This window comes from Ranitomeya imitator, chromosome 7 (genome assembly GCF_032444005.1).
Source record: "Ranitomeya imitator isolate aRanImi1 chromosome 7, aRanImi1.pri, whole genome shotgun sequence".
NCBI classification, from domain to species: Eukaryota; Metazoa; Chordata; class Amphibia; order Anura; family Dendrobatidae; genus Ranitomeya; species Ranitomeya imitator.
In genome coordinates this window covers 206,334,989-206,358,035 of record NC_091288.1, presented here as the reverse complement: position 1 = coordinate 206,358,035, position 23,047 = coordinate 206,334,989, and the positions used below count along the sequence as shown (strand labels likewise).

At 45.8% G+C, this 23,047-nt stretch overlaps 1 protein-coding gene across 3 annotated transcripts in view; it reads right to left on the bottom strand.

Moving 5' to 3' along the window:
• The window catches only part of ARHGAP17 (Rho GTPase activating protein 17), a 66,271-nt gene that overhangs the window by 9,853 nt on the left and 33,371 nt on the right, over nucleotides 1–23,047 (bottom strand). For all 3 annotated transcript variants that reach the window (XM_069734553.1, XM_069734551.1, XM_069734552.1), the window contains exons 2-15: nucleotides 18,950–18,989; nucleotides 11,417–11,521; nucleotides 9,962–10,038; nucleotides 9,578–9,689; nucleotides 9,075–9,151; nucleotides 8,525–8,636; nucleotides 8,261–8,329; nucleotides 6,340–6,421; nucleotides 5,261–5,388; nucleotides 4,290–4,401; nucleotides 3,812–3,893; nucleotides 3,440–3,520; nucleotides 2,170–2,283; nucleotides 45–136 (exon numbers count right to left, since the gene is read on the bottom strand). In XM_069734553.1, the coding sequence (XP_069590654.1) occupies nucleotides 45–136; nucleotides 2,170–2,283; nucleotides 3,440–3,520; nucleotides 3,812–3,893; nucleotides 4,290–4,401; nucleotides 5,261–5,388; nucleotides 6,340–6,421; nucleotides 8,261–8,329; nucleotides 8,525–8,636; nucleotides 9,075–9,151; nucleotides 9,578–9,689; nucleotides 9,962–10,038; nucleotides 11,417–11,521; nucleotides 18,950–18,989 (1,283 nt within the window). The remainder of the gene's footprint in view (nucleotides 1–44; nucleotides 137–2,169; nucleotides 2,284–3,439; nucleotides 3,521–3,811; nucleotides 3,894–4,289; nucleotides 4,402–5,260; nucleotides 5,389–6,339; nucleotides 6,422–8,260; nucleotides 8,330–8,524; nucleotides 8,637–9,074; nucleotides 9,152–9,577; nucleotides 9,690–9,961; nucleotides 10,039–11,416; nucleotides 11,522–18,949; nucleotides 18,990–23,047) is intronic.

Below are 23,047 nucleotides of genomic sequence, written 5' to 3'. Positions count from 1 at the left end.
GCCCTCGTCGATGATCATTGTAACATTACATAAGAGAGCGGTACCTTCAGGGAAGAACCAGTCGGCGTGCTGTATGATGGGCTCAATGATCGTCACCACGTGGACCGAGGTCGCAGCCGCCATCTCCGCCAGAGTACTGCAGAAAGTAAAAAAAAAAAAAAGTTTACCTTTGTAGAGCGCTGGGAATATTTTGGAGATCAATAAACAGAGGGGAAAAAAAATTAGAATCCAACGTGGCGTCTGATTTATTAAACAAATTGAATTGTTTCTATATGTATAGTTGTTAAATGGTTAAATCATGTTTCATACCAAAAGCTGCTTTAAGTCTTTTTATATTACCGTACTTCCTTCCACGTATCACTTTTGGTTACTGTGCAGAATCAGTCTCCTTCCCCCTCTGGGAGCGGAGAATACATAAATATCTGGAGCAAAACAATCACTCAGGGGGAGAAAACTGAAGATGGACCTTTGATAAAAAAACAATTCTAGCTGTATACATCTGTTCTCAGCTTGCGCCCCCCGGTGGCGAATTGTGCTGTAGAAATCAATGTATTTTAGGGGGTTGTTCCACCACTTATACTGGGGTGGATCTGCAGTAACCAGCAGCGGCCAGTACACAGTTGATGGAGTGGTGTAGTAGTTCAGCAATGCAACAGCTCATGTCCAGCGGGCGGCGAAGGCGCAGGAAACGGCCGATCAGTGGAGGGGCCGCACATCGGACCTATATGATATCGATAAAAGTAGTGGAACAATCCTTTAAGCATTTTTTTCTTGCTTTCCTTTTGAAACTATCAGGGACACAGAGACGATGAGCGGCGACAGCTAAATTATATGTATGTGAACAGATGTGGGTAAGGCGATACCCAGAGAAAGAGGGCGGCATGCCGAAAATTACAGAGAGTGCATGAAGTCTGTCCAAGATGGGAAACCACAGGCCTGGGAACAGCAAACTGACACCCGAACCGCAGCGCCGCACATTCCTCCCCGGCCGCGGAGCTCTAGATTATAGCCAGTTACCCTGGTGGGAAGACATGGAGATAGACGGTCGCCCCTGCAGAGGAGCAATCCCTACTGAACGGGGCGCGGGTGTGCGACGAGCTGCAGAGGAGAGGTGCAGAATTCATAGCCGCACCTTAAATAACACCTTAAATAGGCCCATAATTGTCTATTAAAAGGGAAGCGGTCACTTTACAACAATCGGGAGAGTTTGGAGGCTTCCGACCTTGCAAACAATACCTCCTCCGACCTTGCAAACAATACCTCCTCCGACCTTGCAAACAACACCTCCTCCGACTTGCAAACAATACCTCCTCCGACTTGCAAACAACACCTCCTCCGACCTTGCAAACAATACCTCCTCCGACCTTGCAAACAATACCTCCTCCGTCCTTGCAAACAATACCTCCTCCGTCCTTGCAAACAATACCTCCTCCGACCTTGCAAACAATACCTCCTCCGACCTTGCAAACAATACCTCCTCCGTCCTTGCAAACAATACCTCCTCCGTCCTTGCAAACAATACCTCCTCCGTCCTTGCAAACAATACCTCCTCCGTCCTTGCAAACAATACCTCCTCCGTCCTTGCAAACAATACCTCCTCCGACCTTGCAAACAATACCTCCTCCGTCCTTGCAAACAATACCTCCTCCGACCTTGCAAACAATACCTCCTCCGTCCTTGCAAACAATACCTCCTCCGTCCTTGCAAACAATACCTCCTCCGTCCTTGCAAACAATACCTCCTCCGACCTTGCAAACAATACCTCCTCCGTCCTTGCAAACAATAGCTCCTCCGTCCTTGCAAACAATACCTCCTCCGTCCTTGCAAACACCACCTCCTCCGTCCTTGCAAACAATACCTCCTCCGACCTTGCAAACACCACCTCCTCCGTCCTTGCAAACAATACCTCCTCCGACCTTGCAAACAATACCTCCTCCGACCTTGCAAACAATACCTCCTCCGTCCTTGCAAACAATACCTCCTCCGTCCTTGCAAACAATGCTTCCTGCATCTCTGGTCAGTTTATAGCCACTGGAAAAGAAATGCAGGGGGCACAAAGCTACTACACCCCCCACTCTCCGGATCGGCGTGGGTCCCAGGGGTTGATCATGAAGCGATGGCTTATTCTATGGACGCGCGATCGCTTTTCCTCGCCATCTTACTACTCACCCTTCGTGCCTCGACCACAGAAGATTTGGGCCAAGAACAATTGCAATGTTGCTGGGCGTCATCTTGTTCACGTCGCTGCTCTGACTCAGCTTGGCCAAGAACTTTACCAGATACCTGGAGAAAGAAGAGAGCGATGTGATATAACGCGCTGTGATAATAAATGGTCACGGATGGGGGGATGGGTGGAAGCCCAACAACCAGGGGAGACCATAAAGCAATCGTATGCATACACAGGGAGCCAGATCCCCATACTCCGGGGTCGTGGTGTGAACAGAACGGAAATCCTGATTATATGGCCAAATAGTCTGACAGTTATTAGTCACTGGTCGTCAGTCATTGAGGACAAATTTGTTTTTGTTTTTTTGTTTTTTACTTCAGTGCATGTATCAGGGGCCAAAAATCAAGTTTGCAACCGGGTTCCAATAGAAATGTTGCACCGTTTGCCTTCTACAGCCTTTATGCTGCTGGCTGCAGAATGAGGTAACTAAAAATCCATCAGTGAGCTCGTTCTGAAGGTCTGATGGGGAGTTTGTAACTCCTCTGTCTTTGTCTGAGCTGCTGATTTATGGCCACATCATGTGCAGGAAAATAAAGAGGCTGTAAAAGGCAAACGGTGAAGAATTTGTAATGAATTCCAATTGCAAAAATAACTTTTAAATCCAAAATTAAAGGAAAAAATAAATGAATAAGACCCTTAAGACTCTCATACACAGAGCGGTATCTAATGTATATGGGGGTCTTTATGCTCTCTGGAGGTTAAGCCACCGATAGAAGTGTCTTACAGCAGGAGGCTTTCCTGTGTATGGGGGGGGGGGTCCGGGAGAGGCAGGGGGGTGTCCGGGAGAGGCAGGGGGTGTCCGGGAGAGGCAGGGGGGTGTCCGGGAGAGGCAGGGGGTCGGGAAAGATAGGGGGTCGGGAGAGGCGGGGGGTCGGGAGAGGCGGGGGGTCGGGAGAGGCGGGGGGTGTCCGGGAGAGGCAGGGGGGTGTCCGGGAGAGGCAGGGGGGAGTCCGGGAGAGGCAGGGGGGTGTCCGGGAGAGGCAGGGGGGTGTCCGGGAGAGGCAGGGGGGTGTCCGGGAGAGGCAGGGGGGTGTCCGGGAGAGGCAGGGGGGGGGTCGGGAGAGGCAGGGGGTCGGGAGAGGCAGGGGGGTCGGGAGAGGCAGGGGGTCGGGAGAGGCAGGGGGTCGGGAGAGGCAGGGGGTCGGGAGAGGGAGGGGTCGGAGGAACAGGCGCACACAGTGTAGAAGTTTCTTCTAACTTTGGAGCAGTTACCTGAAGTTTTCAAAGTTGGTCTTGGGTAGTTTCTGGCACACAACCCACAAATTCTGCAGCTTTGTGTTCTGGTCTTGGACACTGATGATGAAGTATATAAAAAGTGAGTCAGAAAATAAACCTACACTAGTGGCGGATCTCAGAACATGATGGAGAGTCACAGTATCCGCTTATCCTGGAGGGCCCCTTTAAGACGCCATGCTTTGTGATGGCGATGTGGGTCCCCGCGCAGCCTCGGCCCGGATACTGACAGGCTCTGAGCAGCGGTAATGGCCCGGATCACTCCACTTCCATTTCCAAATGCTTTTAGCGATACCATCAAGATTTTCTACTCCGCACAAAAGCTTCATAAATAAATGCGATTCTGCTTACTTCCCGGCAGCGATCCACTCCTCGTACAAGGCGAAGGTCATCAGGGGCTCTGGCAGCTCGCGGAGGTAAGACTTTAACGCCCCTTTAAACGAAAATAAGATATTACACCGCTATCAATTTCATAATAATTTGGTCACCAGGGGGCGTCGTAACAATGGCGTTCTGTCTTATAACTACCTACTACTCAAAATGCCAGCGCCCAAAAAATACTTTATATCATCCCAAAAATGAGTTTACACCAAATGGGGTATACAGGATGTTTTCTATGGACTCTAGGGGGAGACAATCCAGAAAGAAATGTTTTGTTTTTTTTAAATCTTTTAACGTTATCTTGGGTTCACATATAGCCCCCGTGTTGTCCACAGGACGTGTCCGCACCTCATCCAAATGTATGTGATTGAAGATGAGCTTTAATACCTAATGCAGGCCACGGACGGGTGTGCCGCCATCTCTAGAGGGATGTATGTGGGACTCTTACCTGCCACGGCGTGGGGGTCCGAGTAAAACTCTTCCAGGTGGGACGTGGAGCAGTCCAGAGCGGCTTTTAGCTTCTTGAGCTTGGAGGCGCCGGCGGCTATCCTGAACAATCCCTGCAGAAAAGAATCTGACCGTTACCTCCACTCTACTAATGAGCTGAAGACTGGAGTCATCTGTCCTGCAGGAGAAAGGAATAGTCCCAGACCGGATAAGTGGGATCTCCCACCCTGCTGGACACACATGACCACCGGTGACATGGAGGGCCGCGAGATATAGAGGGCTGCGAGATACGGAGGGCAGCGAGATACGGAGGGCTACGAGATATGGAGGGCTACGAGTTATGGAGGGCCGCGAGATACGGAGGGCCGCGAGATACGGAGGGCCGCGAGATACGGAGGGCCGCGAGATACGGAGGGCCGCGAGATACGGAAGGCCGCGAGATACGGAAGGCCGCGAGATACAGAGGGCCGCGAGATATGGAGGGCCGCGAGATACGGAGGGCCGCGAGATACGGAGGGCCGCGAGATACGGAAGGCCGCGAGATACGGAAGGCCGCGAGATACAGAGGGCCGCGAGATATGGAGGGCCGCGAGATATGGAGGGCTACGAGATATAAAGGGCTGCGAGATACGGAGGGCTGCGAGATATGGAGGGCTACGAGATATAAAGGGCTGCGAGATACGGAGGGCTATGAGATATGGAGGGGCCACGAGATATGGAGGGGCCACGAGATATGGAGGGGCCACGAGATATGGAGGGGCCACGAGATACGGAGGGCTACGAGATACGGAGGGCTACGAGATACGGAGGGCTGCGAGATACGGAGGGTCGCGAGATACGGAGGGCCGCGAGATACGGAGGGCCGCGAGATATGGAGGGCTGCGAGATATGGAGGGCTACGAGATATAAAGGGCTGCGAGATATGGAGGGCTACGAGATACGGAGGGCTACGAGATATGGAGGGCTACCCACCTCTTCCTTCATGCCGGTTTCGAGCAGCATCATCACACAGGCTTCAATGGGAACCGCAATGTCCCGCGAGCTGCGCTTCAAGTGCTCCTCCAGCGCCGTGCCGAACGCCGGCTTCTCCGTCCACTTGTCTGGGGCGAAAGGAAGAACGCAATGGAGGGAAAAGCCGAAAAGTCATTCTAGTGAGCAGCGAAACTGGAGGATGAAGCTTTATAGAAAAATCAGAAAATGAAAAGGAAGCAGCAAGAGACGGCGAAACACCGGCGCGGATCCGTAACTGTATGTTAGATATCCACGTGACAAACGAGCCTGGTACCAAACGCCGTAGTAATTATTCACTGGCAGAATCCAACCCCATTATGTCCACACAAATGGTTAATGATTTGGGGCCAACATATTAAAGAGCAACTCCAGCCAAATGTAAAAAATGGTTCCGCTACAGGCTTCTTCAGGTGCTGTATGGACCTCCGAAACATCGGGGGTCCTCTGGCGTGTAAAATCATAGTCATGGTGGGGATCAGAAGGTTTATGCTACTCTATGGCACCGGCCCATACCAAACGGAGCCGTAGTGCCGCCGTGCTCATGATGGCGGTATTATAGAACAGCACTTGGTGTTCAGGTAGTATAGCGCCAATTACTAGTCCGTTCACACATATATAGTGGTCTCTGGACAATTACATTCTGACAACTGAGGAAAGATATTCATAGTTGTCCGGGGGTCCACAGCCGGGCAGAAAACCGCTGCAGTCAGTCTATTATTTCTTACACATTTCTTATAATGGCGGAGAGTGCTCTTTCAATCTTACACCCACAAAGCACAGTGTTATGGAGGAAAGAGGCAGAAACAAAGGTCACAGCAAAAAGAGTGAAAATTAGAGAGACTAGCAGGAAACAGAGCAACCTCCAACTCTGCCGGCACGTGGCACCGAAGGGCAAGTATGGCGGCGCTGGGGCCGGCTCCTGGTACTGCGCCTTCTAGGTCCCAGAGAGTAGGACGCACAAACAGGACACATTGTGCCGGAGGGTAAGATCAAGCCAAAGCTGAGAGAGTGCAAGAAGCCAGGCGGCTGTGAAGGGTTACCTTGCTGGGCCTGGATTTCAGGCAGTGCTTTTTCTAATACAGATAGTGCTCTTCTATGGTATTCTGCTTGTGCCTCTAATAACTGAAGACATGACCCACAGACAAAGAAACAAAACACAATGAGGCAAGTGAGACACGTGTGTGACGTACAGACCTGGAAAACAAGAAAAGGCGACCTACGGCTGCTCGGAAATCTAGCTGTGGAGGGTCCCAGCCGACGCCTTCCTACCCCTGGAAGCTGGGACCAAAAATGGAACTGACGTAGTACTGAGCATGTGCGAAAAGTACCATTCACAGCGGTTGCACATGCTCACTACTGCTCTGAGTTCTGGACCTTTGTCTTGAAAACATTGGGAGGGTCTCAGCAGCCGGACCCCCAGTACAAAAAAAAAAAAGAAACCATGATGATATTGCGACCCAAATACAATAGATTTCTGCAGGTAAAAAGCTTCTGAAATAATTGCAATAGTCGCAACTTCGATTTTAACTTTTCAAAGGGGGGGAAACTTTAGGGTCAGAGAAAACATATTTCTGCGTTGCACGTTGGTGAAGAAACACTTAAATAGAGGAGACGCGAGGCGATGGCTTTACATCCCATAACTCCTGCGGGTAAAGGTGCAGGGTTAAAGGTGCGGGGGTAAAGGTGCGGGGGTAAAGGTATGTGCACACGTCAGGATTATTTCCTGACCAAATCCTGAGAATTCTGCCAGAAATCCGCGTCCTTTTTTCGCGCGGATTTCTCGCGGAATTTGCACGTTTTTTGAGCGGATTTTGCGCGGAATTTTTGCGGATTTTTTTTTTTTCCGGAATGTCCTTTCTGATAGGAAATCCGCAAAAAATCCGCAAAAAGAATGAGCATGTCAGTTTATTTTGCGGAATGCGTTTTTTTTTTTGCGGAAAAAAACGCTAACATATGCACAAAAAATGCGGAATGCATTCTAAAAGATAGGATGCATAATGTTAGTGTTTTTTTTTTACCGGATTTATAGCGTTTTTATAGCGAAATTCCACAAAAAAAAACACAAAAAATCCGGACGTGTGCACATACCCTAAAGGTACGGGGGTAAAGGTGCGGGGGGTAAAGGCGCGGGGGGTAAAGGTGCGGGGGGTAAAGGTGCGGGGGTAAAGGTGCGGGGGTAAAGGCGCGGGGGGTAAAGGCGCGGGGGGTAAAGGCGCGGGGGGTAAAGGTGCGGGGTCCTCGTACAGGCGGCTCGCCACCTTTGTGCCCTTTGCTCACGGCTAACATGGAGTCAGTGACACAATCCAAGAAAGAAGGAAATAAAAGAATATAAAGTAAGAAAAAAAACAACAACTCCGAAATGAAATGCACGACATGGGGGGCACATGGGAACCAATGAAATATTAATTGGGGGACTTCAATATTAAAAAGTGATGGTAGATCGGTAGGAATTGGAGAATCTCAAGGTCACGGCTTTTCTTTGGTGCAACTTCTTCGCCTGTGCAGGGAACTACGGCAGGACTGAAGTGCATGGGGGGCAGGTGGAAGACCCCTGATAATCGGGGGGCGCTGCATGCAGGAAGAAGGAGCTGCAGCCCCATTAATTATAGTCTCCTTAAAAATTACTGCAGGTCCAATAATTTAGCAAATGAGCGTTCGTAAGCATTGACCGGAACGCTGTCTGGACAGCTGCTCCCATCTTCTAGGCGGCCATTCTCGGTAGCACAATAGTGTAAACAGGCGATGTGCTGCCGACGATCTGCAAACTGTATTGGGACTGAACAGCAATAATCATCATCATTTCTCCCCATCTGGTTTGCATCGATTTTCTTACATTTGCCCAATGTAAATCTGCCAAGTTGATCATTCAAGCTGTTGTGCGCAAAAGTTTAAGTCGCCCACGGACCCTCCAGTTCTGCACCCGTCAGGTAGGGCAACACTTATGATCAGTATCTGTCTTACCGTGACGAAAAATAGACCGTACTCCCCCTCTTTGGAGAGAAAATTGTACATGTCGGCTGCTAGCTGATCCTGTAAGGAGATTGAGGAATGGAAGTTAGGAATAATCGTCTGCACAAAAACGGGGCATCTATGTGACGTGCAAATAATGATATTCAAAATATCTGTATAGCGACCAGTGAATATAACCAGACCATAAGAAACTGTATAACGGGCCAGCGATATTGTAAAAGCCCCCTAAATACACAACTGTGTCTTTCCGGTCACCTTGCATTGTTCCACTTTATTCTCCGCTTCTTCCATCTCTTCTCTTAAGGAGTCCAGCTTCCCTGGCTGCATTTGGAAATTAGTACTTGAGGATTTCTGCGCTTGGTTATACCTGCAGATAAAAACCACAACACACAAAAAAAAAAGCATTGACATGTCAGCCTATGGCAACAATGGGAGGGATGTGGGGGCTTCATGGGAGCAGAAGAAATGGCACGGACCAGAGAGAGGTAGACGACGATTCACCAATCCATATATTACGAGGAGGGTAATGTGCCGACAAACATTTATGGCAGATTTACAGGACAGGTTGCAGGTGTCTAGAATGTGAGGGGTCTTAGGACTGAGACTCGGGATGAAAGCAAGTGCCTGGAACCTTGCTAAAAGTGTTAGGCGGGGAAAACGCGTAGGAAGAGAGTGCACGCTCAGCTGTCATCTCTAAATCCCACAGACTACAGTACAGGGTGTTGGGCACAAGTGCGTCATTTTTGTAGCTTTAAGTTCGGTTTAGAGGACATCCTCCGCATTCATAAATACATTATTTTCTCACCTTCCTCGTGCAGAATCCATGTCTAGTACGAGCTTAGCCAGCTGTTTCCTCTGCTTCTGGATGTTGGGGATATCAACCTGGAGTAAATGGCAAAAAGTCAGATCCATTTGGATTTTTTTTTTTTTCAGATGTCAGGGTACCTTACGGGGTGCAATGTGACACCATTCACTTTCATAAAAGAACGCAATCATTGGCAGCGTTACCAGTGTTGTGGCCTTGTAACCAAAGCCTGAGTATATGTGGACCTAGACACAGTTTGCACATATATGAGGTCACAGTCAGACACCCGTATAAGTTGGACCGAGTACACAGACTGGCCGGCAGCTCTTCCGACCAGAGCGTGAAAGTTTCATGTATTTCTATGCAGCAGTCACACTCTGGCCCGTTCCTTTGGGGACTCCGGGCACAATCTTCTGCGACCCCCCCCAGAGGTACAGGCGAGAGAATGCAAGTTACGTGTTGATCCGTAGTGTCAGACATGTGGGGTCCGGCAGCGGATTTACCTCCGTCAGCTGGTTCAGGGGTTCTAAGACGTCTTTTTCAATCTGGAACTCGTGCTGAGAGAGCTCCTGGGCCAGCCGCAGCTCTGCGTCTCCACACGAATTCAAGGTCTTCCTAAAAGACAGAAATAACACGATCAATCTACTGACATGGGGCAAAACCGCCACTCTGCATATTTGGAGACCGTCCTTGGAAGATTTTTAATGGTAGCCATTTTAAAAAGTTGTTTTTTTTTTTTTTTCAATCTTTTTACAATATTAATTTTTAATGTTGAGTATAACCCTTTAAAATTCTCCAGACATCTTTCTGCACAAGGGATGAGCACTGGGGCGACTGTAAAGATTGATCTTGATGGATGCGTCTTCTCACCACCCCTTGTCACTTACCCTAAAAGGGTTTCATCGCTGAGTTGTCCACAACCTTCATTCAAGGACTGAGACACCCCCATAAGAGGCAACTTTTTCTGCAAAGGAAACAAAAGGGTTAATTTGAAGAATGACAATTTTACCCATTATAAATGGGTTCCAAGTCCCAGTGTCAGACTGAAGAACATCAGACCACCACAGGACTTGATTCTTAGGGCCCACCTTTTATCTCTGCAAAACCAATACATTATCACCAGTAAAGTGGTTTTTCGCACCCAGACTAATTCTTAGCAGGCCCGGTATCAGGTAGTAAAGCCGTAAGGCGCACAATGTTAGGATTCAGCTCTGCTTGCTGATACGATCCGTTAGCACGTGATTGTTCGGATACAGTTAAAATCCAGATTCTACGGTTCTCTCATTGGCCTGTTCAGTCCTAGTCCAGACAACGTGAAAATCAGATGGTGGCGACAGGTTCTCCCCATTCCAAAAACCCATAGAAGCTGCAATGTTTGCAATATAAACTCTCCTGAAGAAGAAGCCACAGCCCACCAGAGGTTTCTACAGTTCACTCGTTGGCCAGTCCAACCGTAGTCCCCGAAATATGAAATTCAGATGGTGGCACCAGGTTCTCCATCATTCAAGAACCCTATAGCAGCTGCAAGGTTTGCAATATAAACTCTCCTGAAGGAGAAGCCACAGCCCACCAGAGGATTCTACAGTTCTCTCCTTGGCCATTACAACCCTAGTCCCAGCAATATGAAATTCAGATGGTGGCGACAGGTTCTCCATCATTCAAGAACCCTATAGTAGCTGTAATGACTGCACTATAAACTCTCCTGAAGGAGAAGCCAGGGCCCACCAGAGGATTCTACGGTTCTCTCATTGGCCAGTCCAACCCTAGTCCCAGCAATATGAAATTCAGATGGTGGCGACAGGTTCTCCATCACTCAAGAACCCTACAGCAGCTGCAATGATTGCACTGTAAAATCTCCTGAAAAAGAAGTCAGGGCCCACCAGAGGATTCTACGGTTCTCTCATTGGCCAGTCCAACCCTAGTCCCAGCAATATGAAATTCAGATGGTGGCGACAGGTTCTCCATCACTCAAGAACCCTACAGCAGCTGCAATGATTGCACTGTAAAATCTCCTGAAAAAGAAGTCAGGGCCCACCAGAGGATTCTACGGTTCTCTCATTGGCCAGTCCAACCCTAGTCCCAGCAATATGAAATTCAGATGGTGGCACCAGGTTCTCCATCATTCAAGAACCCTATAGCAGCTGCAAGGTTTGCAATATAAACTCTCCTGATGGAGAAGCCAGGGCCCACCAGAGGATTCTACGGTTCTCTCGTCGGCCAGTCCAACCCTAAGTCCCGACAATGTTATTTTCTAGGGAATTTCTCAGGCATTAATGACTGGAATATGTAGATGGATGGATGACTGTAAATCATTGGAGTCATTGCCCAGGGACGGTACTCACATATCTCTTCTCCGGGTCACTGCCAGGCGGCACCTGCAAACAGCCCAAAATCTTCTTGTGGGCATTATGGCAGACGAACCTGACTGCGTCCATTCGCTTCTCGATCTAGAAAACGACAAGAACCAGAACCGTGATTAGCAAAGTAAAGCTGGGTGACATACCCGGAGGGGAAGGGGGGGGGGGTCATTTCCCTATATGCACCCCCTGGATGCCGTGCACTGTAAGTAATGGAAAGCTGATGCAGCAGGAACATGTCGCACATAAGCAATAATGGAGGTGGCGGTATAGATAAGTCCAAGCAGGGCTGCCCCAGTCACCTCACTTGCACTGGTCGGACCCCGGACTGGATCGGTAAAGCATGCAATCATCTGCATTACTGTCTTTCATTGACCCTGGGATTGCAGTAAGGAAACGTATGAATGAACCCTTATAAAACAGAAGGAGGAAAAATGTCCCGTCTTGGAAGGTGATTAACAAAAGCAGAAAAAAAAAAGAGACTGGTGCTATGTTACACAGCTGCGGATGGTAGGAGAGATCGACTGCAGAAATCCCCCATAATCCCCTGGAAACGTCAAACAGAACAAAGCATAGGGCGGTGGAGCGCAAAATATCAGTGTTCACGGAAAGGCGGCCTCCACGGGAAGTGCTAGCAGTATGGACCACCCTTTAGACTGGATACCAGTTGATATAGGGGGTGTCGGGGGGCTACAACTGTATGGGGCCGAGCTGCCGATCCTGCACAGTCCTTAAAGGGAGTGATATTAGGAAAGCTGCGGGGCGGAGAGCAAAGCTCCCTGTGGGCTGCCGCCAATCAGCAGGTGACAATCCAATGGTGACCAATGCAGAGAATGGCAGTGGGGTGCGATTAGGGGGTCACCTAACTCCAAATTCCGCCTCGTGATCAATGGCCGGGCTTTAAAATGACACGAAACCATGAAAATCATTTGGGCAGTGAAAGAGTTAATCCTTTCCCGTTTCTTCTATAAAGTGACTTCTCCACCTGCCCGGTGCAGGGAAAGTGACTCAGACTTGGCACAGAGAACCGTGAGACACAGATCCAGCCAAATGCCTGGTATACAGGGACAGGAGCTATAATCAGCGGAGGCCGCAACCCGGGGAACACGAACACGGGAGACAGTCAGCAAGGAGATGGAGTAACAGTGCTAACATAGGAAGACAGACAGCTGTGACACTACAACACCCAGCAGAACCAAACAGACTCAAAAATGCTGGGAGTTATAGTTCATAATGACACTGATTAAAGATTGCTCAAAGTTATCAAATAACACGAGAAAAAAATCATATGCTGATCCTGAGTTACCTCCTGTATTATACTCCAGAGCTGCACTCACTATTCTGCTGGTGCAGTCACTGTGTACATACATTACATTACTGATCCTGAGTTACATCCTGTATTATACTCCAGAGCTGCACTCACTATTCTGCTGGTGCAGTCACTGTGTACATACATTACATTACTGATCCGGAGTTACCTCCTGTATTATACCCCAGAGCTGCACTCACTATTCTGCTGGTGCAGTCACTGTGTACATACATTACATTACTGATCCGGAGTTACCTCCTGTATTATACCCCAGAGCTGCACTCACTATTCTGCTGGTGCAGTCACTGTGTACATACATTACATTACTGATCCGGAGTTACCTCCTGTATTATACCCCAGAGCTGCACTCACTATTCTGCTGGTGCAGTCACTGTGTACATACATTACATTACTGATCCGGAGTTACATCCTGTATTATACTCCAGAGCTGCACTCACTATTCTGCTGGTGCAGTCACTGTGTACATACATTACATTACTGATCCTGAGTTACATCCTGTATTATACTCCAGAGCTGCGCTCACTATTCTGCTGGTGCAGTCACTGTGTACATACATTACATTACTGATCCGGAGTTACATCCTGTATTATACTCCAGAGCTGCACTCACTATTCTGCTGGTGCAGTCACTGTGTACATACATTACATTCCTGATCCTGAGTTACATCCTGTATTATACTCCAGAGCTGCACGCACTATTCTGCTGGTGCAGTCACTGTGTACATACATTACATTACTGATCCGGAGTTACCTCCTGTATTATACTCCAGAGCTGCACTCACTATTCTGCTGGTGCAGTCACTGTGTACATACATTACATTACTGATCCTGAGTTACATCCTGTATTATACCCAAGAGCTGCACTCACTATTCTGCTGGTGCAGTCACTGTGTACATACATTACATTACTGATCCTGAGTTACATCCTGTATTATACTCCAGAGCTGCACTCACTATTCTGCTGGTGCAGTCACTGTGTACATACATTACATTACTGATCCTGAGTTACATCCTGTATTATACCCCAGAGCTGCACTCAATATTCTGCTGGTGCAGTCACTGTGTACATACATTACATTACTGATCCTGAGTTACCTCCTGTATTATACTCCAGAGCTGCACTCACTATTCTGCTGGTGCAGTCACTGTGTACATACATTACATTACTGATCCTGAGTTACATACCGTATTATACCTCAGAGCTGCACTCACTATTCTGCTGGTGCAGTCACTGTGTACATACATTACATTACTGATCCTGAGTTACATACTGTATTATACCTCAGAGCTGCACTCACTATTCTGCTGGTGCAGTCACTGTGTAAATACATTACATTACTGATCCTGAGTTACATCCTGTATTATACCCCAGAGCTGAACTCACTATTCTGCTGGCGCAGTCACTGTGTACATACATTACATTACTGATCCTGAGTTACATCCTGTATTATACTCCAGAGCTGCACTCACTATTCTGCTGGCGCAGTCACTGTGTAGATACATTACATTACTGATCCGGAGTTACCTCCTGTATTATAATCCAGAGCTGCACTCACTATTCTGCTGGTGCAGTCACTGTGTACATACATTACTGATCCGGAGTTACCTCCTGTATTATACTCCAGAGCTGCACTCACTATTCTGCTGGTGCAGTCACTGTGTACATACATTACATTACTGATCCGGAGTTACATCCTGTATTATACCTCAGAGCTGCACTCACTATTCTGCTGGTGCAGTCACTGTGTACATACATTACATTACTGATCCGGAGTTACCTCCTGTATTATACTCCAGAGCTGCACTCACTATTCTGCTGGTGCAGTCACTGTGTACATACATTACATTACTGATCCGGAGTTACATCCTGTATTATACTCCAGAGCTGCACTCACTATTCTGCTGGTGCAGTCACTGTGTACATACATTACATTATTGATCCTGAGTTACATACCGTATTATACCTCAGAGCTGCACTCACTATTCTGCTGGTGCAGTCACTGTGTACATACATTACATTACTGATCCTGAGTTACATACTGTATTATACCTCAGAGCTGCACTCACTATTCTGCTGGTGCAGTCACTGTGTAAATACATTACTGATCCTGAGTTACATCCTATATTATACTCCAGAGCTGCACTCACTATTCTGCTGGTGCAGTCACGGTGTACATACATTACATTACTGATCCTGAGTTACATCCTGTATTATACTCCAGAGCTGCACTCACTATTCTGCTGGTGCAGTCACTGTGTACATACATTACATTACTGATCCTGAGTTACCTCCTGTATTATACTCCAGAGCTGCACTCACTATTCTGCTGGTGCAGTCACTGTGTACATACATTACATTACTGATCCTGAGTTACATCCTGTATTATACCGCAGAGCTGCACTCACTATTCTGCTGGTGGACTCAATTCATTACACTGACTAGGAGTATACTTTTTTTTTTTTTTTTAAAGCATACAATCTTAGTAAAGCTTTTACCAACCATCTGGAATTTCGAGTATAGTCTGGTATTACATAACTATTCTGCCTCCTTCTTGTAAAGCAGCGACTAGACCCTGAAATGTCATATAGGATTCAGCAAGGTAACAAGCTGTACCAGGTTCTCAGGGAGGAATGTGTCCTAATGTGGGAGCCGCCGCCGCAATCTCCATCCAGAATGTGAACAATTCTAAAAAAGTCACATTCTACAAAGCAACAAAGCTCAGATGGAAAAATACTGTACATGTGCAGATACTCATTATAGCAGTTATATTCCTGTACATAGGGGCAGTATTATAGTAGTTATATTCTTGTACATAGGGGCAGTATTATAGTAGTTATATTCTTGTACATAGGGGCAGTATTATAGTAGTTATATTCTTGTACATAGGGGCAGTATTATAGTAGTTATATTCTTGTACATAGGGGCAGTATTATAGTAGTTATATTCTTGTACATAGGAGCAGTAATATAGTAGTTATATTCTTGTACATAGGAGCAGTATTATAGTAGTTATATTCTTGTACATAGGAGCAGTAATATAGTAGTTATATTGTACATAGTGGCAGTATTATAGTAGTTATATTCTTGTACATAGGGGCAGTATTATAGTAGTTATATTCTTGTACATAGGGGCAGTATTATAGTAGTTATATTCTTGTACATAGGAGCAGTAATATAGTAGTTATATTCTTGTACATAGGGGCAGTATTATAGTAGTTATATTCTTGTACATAGGGGAAGTATTATAGTAGTTATATTGTACATAGGGGCAGTAATATAGTAGTTATATTCTTGTACAAAGGAGCAGTATTATAGTAGTTATATTCTTGTACATAGGGGCAGTATTATAGTAGTTATATTCTTGTACATAGGAGCAGTATTATAGTAGTGATATTCTTGTACATAGGGGCAGTATTATAGTAGTGATATTCTTGTACATAGGGGCAGTATTATAGTAGTGATATTCTTGTACATAGGGGCAGTATTATAGTAGTGATATTCTTGTACATGGGGCCTGATGAAGGAATCCGCGTCATTCCGAAACGCGTTGGTTTTTGGCTCCCACTGCGATCCGTATTGTCTCCAGGGGCACCACGTGACTCAAGATCACGTGACCCGAACGTCACTGCAGGTCCTGCGAAGTACCGCATTAGGACTTTCAAGTAAAGGCCGCGCGAGCGCCTGTCACCGGCCAGGACGGCGCTCGCATAAGCCGCCTGGAAGATCTCAACTCCCGCATATACAAGCTAAGTAACCAGCTGCATTCATTTGTAGCAACGGATTTTCTTAAGGCACCTTTTTACACTACAGGTACTGTACCGAGACTATTACAGCTATTACTTCCGCATCGATCCATATATATGTACCTGTCTGATACTACACCAGACTTTATTTCCAGGTAGTTTACGGGTGTTTTACCGATAGTGTCTAATCACAGGAGTATATGTACATAGGGGCAGTATTATAGTAGTTATATTCTTGTACATAGGAGCAGTATTATAGTAGTTATATTCTTGTACATGGGGTAGTATTATAGTAGTTATATTCTTGTACATGGGGTAGTATTATAGTAGTTATATTCTTGTACATAGGGGCAGTGTTATAGTAGTTATATTCTTGTACATAGGAGCAGTATTATAGTAGTTATATTCTTGTACATGGGGTAGTATTATAGTAGTTATATTCTTGTACATAGGAGCAGTATTATAGTAGTTATATTCTTGTACATAGGGGCAGTATTATAGTAGTTATATTCCTGTACATAGGAGCAGTATTATAGTAGTTATATTCTTGTACATAGGGGCAGTATTATAGTAGTTATATTCTTGTACATAGGGGCAGTATTATAGTAGTTATATTCTTGTACATATGGGCAGTATTATAGTAGTTATGTTCTTGTACATAGGGGCAGTATTATAGTAGTTATATTCTTGAACATAGGGGGCAATATTATAGTAGTTATATTCCTGTACATAGGAGCAGTATTATAGTAGTTATATTCTTGTACATAGGGGCAGTATTATAGTAGTTATATTCTTGTACATAGGGGCAGTATTATAGTAGTTATATTCTTGTACATAGGAGCAGTATTATAGTAGTTATATTCCTGTACATAGGAGCAGTATTATAGTAGTTATATTCTTGTACATAGGAGCAGTATTATAGTAGTTATATTCCTGTACATAGGAGCAGTATTATAGTAGTTATATTTTTGTACATAGGGGCAGTATTATAGTAGTTATATTCTTGTACATAGGAGCAGTATTATAGTAGTTATATTCTTGTACATAGGGGGCAGTATTATAGTAGTTATATTCTTGTACATAGGAGCAGTATTATTGTAGTTATATTCTTGTACATAGGGGGCAGTATTATAGTAGTTATATTCTTGTACATAGGAGCAGTATTATAGTAGTTATATTCTTGTACATAGGGGGCAGTATTATAGTAGTTATATTCTTGTACATAGGAGCAGTATTATTGTAGTTATATTCTTGTACATAGGGGGCAGTATTATAGTAGTTATATTCTTGTACATAGGGGCAGTATTATAGTAGTTATATACTTGTACATAGGAGCAGTATTATAGTAGTTATATTCTTGTACATAGGAGCAGTATTATAGTAGTTATATTCTTGTACATAGGAGCAGTATTATAGTAGTTATATTCTTGTATATAGGGGCAGTATTATAGTAGTTATATTCTTGTACATAGGGGCAGTATTATAGTAGTTATATACTTGTACATAGGAGCAGTATTATTGTAGTTATATTCTTGTACATAGGGGCAGTATTATTTTAGTTTGTCAAGCGAACTGTTGTCACTACTTATTACAGTCTCCTTTATACAGAGTAAATTATTTACAAGGGGGTGATAAAAAAAAAACCTAAGATAAAGTGACTATTGAATTAGTGTTGTATCCTTGAGAATGACAGAGGCGACCTTTAAAAAGGGACAAAAATAAAAAGTACGATGGAATTTTTACAATACTTCTTTTTCAAGGTTCCTCTGTTGATGTGCACTCCAGTCTTTCGAGAGAAAAAACATTGGGGGAAAAAAAACATCTGGGCGAATTTTATTGAAATCAGAATGTTAAGGCTAGCATAAAAACCTAAGAAAAGCAGGTTGTAAACAATAGTGACCGCCGCCAAACCGTGCCGATGATTCAGCCGGGACAGCCCCACACCCTGCGGGAATTGTAGGAAAGCAAGGCGATTGTTCTTCTCTCCCAGCTCCTGTTTGTCACCAGTCTGGAAAGAGTTCAGGAAAAAAAAAGCTGCCCAAAAACAACACAAAAACAAAGCCGGGGGCCAAAATATAAACTGGACATAAGTTAGAAAAAAAAAAACGGCTATAAGACTACAGGTAGCAGCTAAGACGTGATTTTTCTTGACAAACAGAATTTTTGGGGACCCAATTTGATCAAATACTAAATAGGTCCACAAAAAAAAAATAACGCTGTTATGAAAACCCCCAGCAGGCGACAATGGCGCCTCTCCCTGTCCGTACGGGTGCGGTAATGCAGGGTGTAACCAGCTGACGGCATTATACACTGCAGGTAAGGGGAGCGCAGCTGTTCTTCTGGAAAGGGAGGAATTGGGAGGTTTTTTCTTGCACCTTGGTAAACACACAGGTAAAGGCCGAGGTGCGGACGGCGCGCGAATGTCATTCTACGTCAGGTTACTTACAGTTAGGAGGTCATCGCTTAAAACTTCTGTTTTTTCCGCTCTGAAAAAAAAAAAAAAATCATGTTAGTGTAAGCAGAAAATAAAGAAAGTGACTTCCAAACAGAGCGGCGGTCGGGGGCCGAATGACGCCACATACAGCATAAATGTTTACACGACGAGACTAACAAGCCGCCTCTGGGTCACAATTGGTGTAAACACCCACGGCGATCGCGTGTACAGCCCGGACCTCGACGTTTATACAAAGCCGAAAGCTGCTAACAGGTCACGTGAATAGCGTTCAAGGGGCCGGACCTGGAAAAAAAAAGCTCCAAAAGTTGCACAATTTTGGAGCATCTTCAATTGTGCAAAAGTTGGAATATTTTAAAAAGCCGAAGAAAACACCTTAACAGCGGCTTAACTTCATATTTCAGGGAATGCACATGAACATTAGCAGCGATGAACAGACTCCGCCTCCAACTTTTACACCGAAGCATCTAATGAGCGTGTGTATTGTAAAGGGAGGAGGGGGAGGGCCGGGATAAGGACATCACCCATTGTGATTGGTGGATCCTGTGTATAGTAATCCTGCCTCTGATGATAATGAGCCAGCTGAAAACACTTCCTAAAAGTACCAGTCTTACAATATATATTAAAATATATATATATATATATATATATATATATATATATATATATATATATATATATATATATACAGTGCCTACAAGTAGTATTCAACCCCCTGCAGATTTAGCAGGTTTACACATTTGGAATTAACTTGGCATTGTGACATTTGGACTGTAGATCAGCCTGGAAGTGTGAAATGCACTGCAGCAAAAAAGAATGTTATTTCTTTGTTTATTTTTTTTTAAATTGTGAAAAGTCTTTTCAGAGGGTCATTTATTATTCAACCCCTCAACCCACCAGAATTCTGTTTGGTTCCCCTAAAGTATTAAGAAGTAGTTCACGCACAAAGAACAATGAGCTTCACATGTTTGGATTAATTATCTTTTTCCAGCCTTTTCTGACTATTTAAGACCCTCCCCAAACTTGTGAACAGCACTCATACATGGTCAACATGGGAAAGACAAAGGAGCATTCCAAGGCCATCAGAGACAAGATCGTGGAGGGTCACAAGGCTGGCAAGGGGTACAAAACCCTTTCCAAGGAGTTGGGCCTACCTGTCTCCACTGTTGGGAGCATCATCCGGAAGTGGAAGGCTTATGGAACTACTGTTAGCCTTCCACGGCCTGGACAGCCTTTGAAAGTTTCCTCCCGTGCCGAGGCCAGGCTTGTCCGAAGAGTCAAGGCTAACCCAAGGACAACAAGGAAGGAGCTCCGGGAAGATCTCATGGCAGTGGGGACATTGGTTTCAGTCAATACCATAAGTAACGTACTCCACCGCAATGGTCTCCGTTCCAGACGAGCCCGTAAGGTACCTTTACTTTCAAAGCGTCATGTCAAGGCTCGTCTACAGTTTGCTCATGATCACTTGGAGGACTCTGAGACTGACTGGTTCAAGGTTCTCTGGTCTGATGAGACCAAGATCGAGATCTTTGGTGCCAACCACACACGTGACGTTTGGAGACTGGATGGCACTGCATACGACCCCAAGAATACCATCCCTACAGTCAAGCATGGTGGTGGCAGCATCATGCTGTGGGGCTGTTTCTCAGCCAAGGGGCCTGGCCATCTGGTCCGCATCCATGGGAAGATGGATAGCACGGCCTACCTGGAGATTTTGGCCAAGAACCTCCGCTCCTCCATCAAGGATCTTAAGATGGGTCGTCATTTCATCTTCCAACAAGACAACGACCCAAAGCACACAGCCAAGAAAACCAAGGCCTGGTTCAAGAGGCAAAAAATCAAGGTGTTGCAGTGGCCTAGTCAGTCTCCTGACTTTAACCCAATTGAAAACTTGTGGAAGGAGCTCAAGATTAAAGTCCACATGAGAAACCCAAAGAACCTAGATAACTTGGAGAAGATCTGCATGGAGGAGTGGGCCAAGATAACTCCAGAGACCTGTGCCGGCCTGATCAGGTCTTATAAAAGACGAATATCAGCTGTAATTGCAAACAAAGGTTATTCCACAAAATATTAAACCTAGGGGTTGAATAATAATTGACCCACACTTTTATGTTTAAAATTTATAAAAATGTAACTGAGCAACAAAACTTTTTGGTTTGTAAGATTTATGCATCTGTTAATAAATCCTGCTCTTGTTTGAAGTTTGAAGACTCTAACTTATTTGCATCTTATTAAACCTGCTAAATCTGCAGGGGGTTGAATACTACTTGTAGGCATTGTATATTATAAACCAGGGTGAAAATTGCAAGAATATTTATTTTGTTTTTGTTTTTTAATAAAGATCATATGGGATGAAAAATAAATAATACCCACTGCCAAAAATTTTTTAATAAATAAACAACAAGAAAAAGCAGATTTAAAAAGCAGTGGAGGAGGACGGGTAGCGCATCGATGACTTGCGGCCGCGGTTCGACAGTCGGGGGCCGAATACATTTTAAAAACATGGAGGTAAACTGGCTGCACATTGGTAGAGGGACGAATAGTCGGGCACAAACGTAAGCCATTAATAAGTAATTCATTTACACTCCCTCTAAACTTATTTCACAGCTCCTTTTGGCAATGTGTAACCCCACCCTCACTGGTGCTCCCCGTCGGCCCCCCACAATAATTAGTACGGGGTATGTATTGGTTAAATGCTAATTACCAATCAAGCCGTGATCACTGATATACCGGCTGAGTAGAGCACAGACTCACTTTTTTGCTAATCCTTCACCTATAGAAACCACGGGGGGCAATTCCAGTATTAAGACCACATAATGCAACTGCTATTTATGCAATTTCCTCTTTTAACGCACCTTCATTCTTTCCCTTCAAAATCCTCAGAAATCACAAAAAATGAAAATATGTGAAATGTTTGCCCTTTGGGCATGTAATAACCGGCATTTCCAGTTCAGTGGTCTCGCAGCAGCAGGGGCGCTCGGCCCGACCCTTCCCTGGTGCGTACATTTTGCTCAGGTATAGGGTTTCAGCAGTGTATTTATAATGTATGAGCACAAGGAAGGGCGTCTGGTGACCGGCTCAGGGGAGAGCGGCCCAGGGGGCAACTGGCCCAGGGGAGAGCGGCCCAGGGGGCAACTGGCCCAGGGGAGAGCGGCCCAGGGGGCAACTGGCCCAGGGGAGAGCGGCCCAGGGGGCAACTGGCCCAGGGGAGAGCGGCCCAGGGGGCAACTGGCCCAGGGGGCAACTGGCCCAGGGGGCAACTGGCCAAGGGGAGAGCGGCCCAGGGGGCAACTGGCCCAGGGGAGACCCAAGAGCGGAGGACACAATGGAGGACTCTGCGGCATGTACCGGAGTCTGGGACGAGTCCAAGCCTCATCCTTCATAGTAAACACGGAGAATGAAGGACAGACATGGGGTCTCTTACAAACTATATTATATTTACCCCATTTGAGCATGAGAGCTCACTGATTGGCTGCAGCGCTGCCGCTGTAATGTCAGCACTGCAGACAATAACAGACATTGGTAGCAGCGGTGGAGACTCCATGCCGGACCTGGGGAGGGCGAGTAAAGCACATGTTTTTACAAGTTACGGGTAAACAGGGGGGTTCTAAAACCGCCAAGCCCCTTTAAAGTCCCCAAAGTTTATACCTTATGTGTAACGGGCCCGCTGTATTTTGGATTGTGTTTATTGGCCGATGTGGATTATGTACGTCTGCAGAGACGGTGACGGCTGTATGAAGTTTCGCCTGTTTCCTTACTACATGTGAAGCAGCGGCTCCCCCCTCCCCCACACGACATGACTCAGTAGTAAAACATTTCTCCGTCCTCCACCCGTCTCATTCTGGAAAACCTGTAACATGTTCCAGGTCTGGGATCTGCTGTGGAAACCATCGGCGTCCTGTGACCGGATCACCACGGATCGGAGTAGAACGCACAGATCCGAACTTTGCATCTAGAACGGAAAAACTTTTTTTTTTTAAATAGATTTTGGGCCTTCGTTCCTCAAGCAATTTTTTTCTTGCATGAATATGCTTGAAAACTTGCAAAATTGCTTAACTCGTAATTTTCCAACTTTTAGCTTTTTTTTTTTTT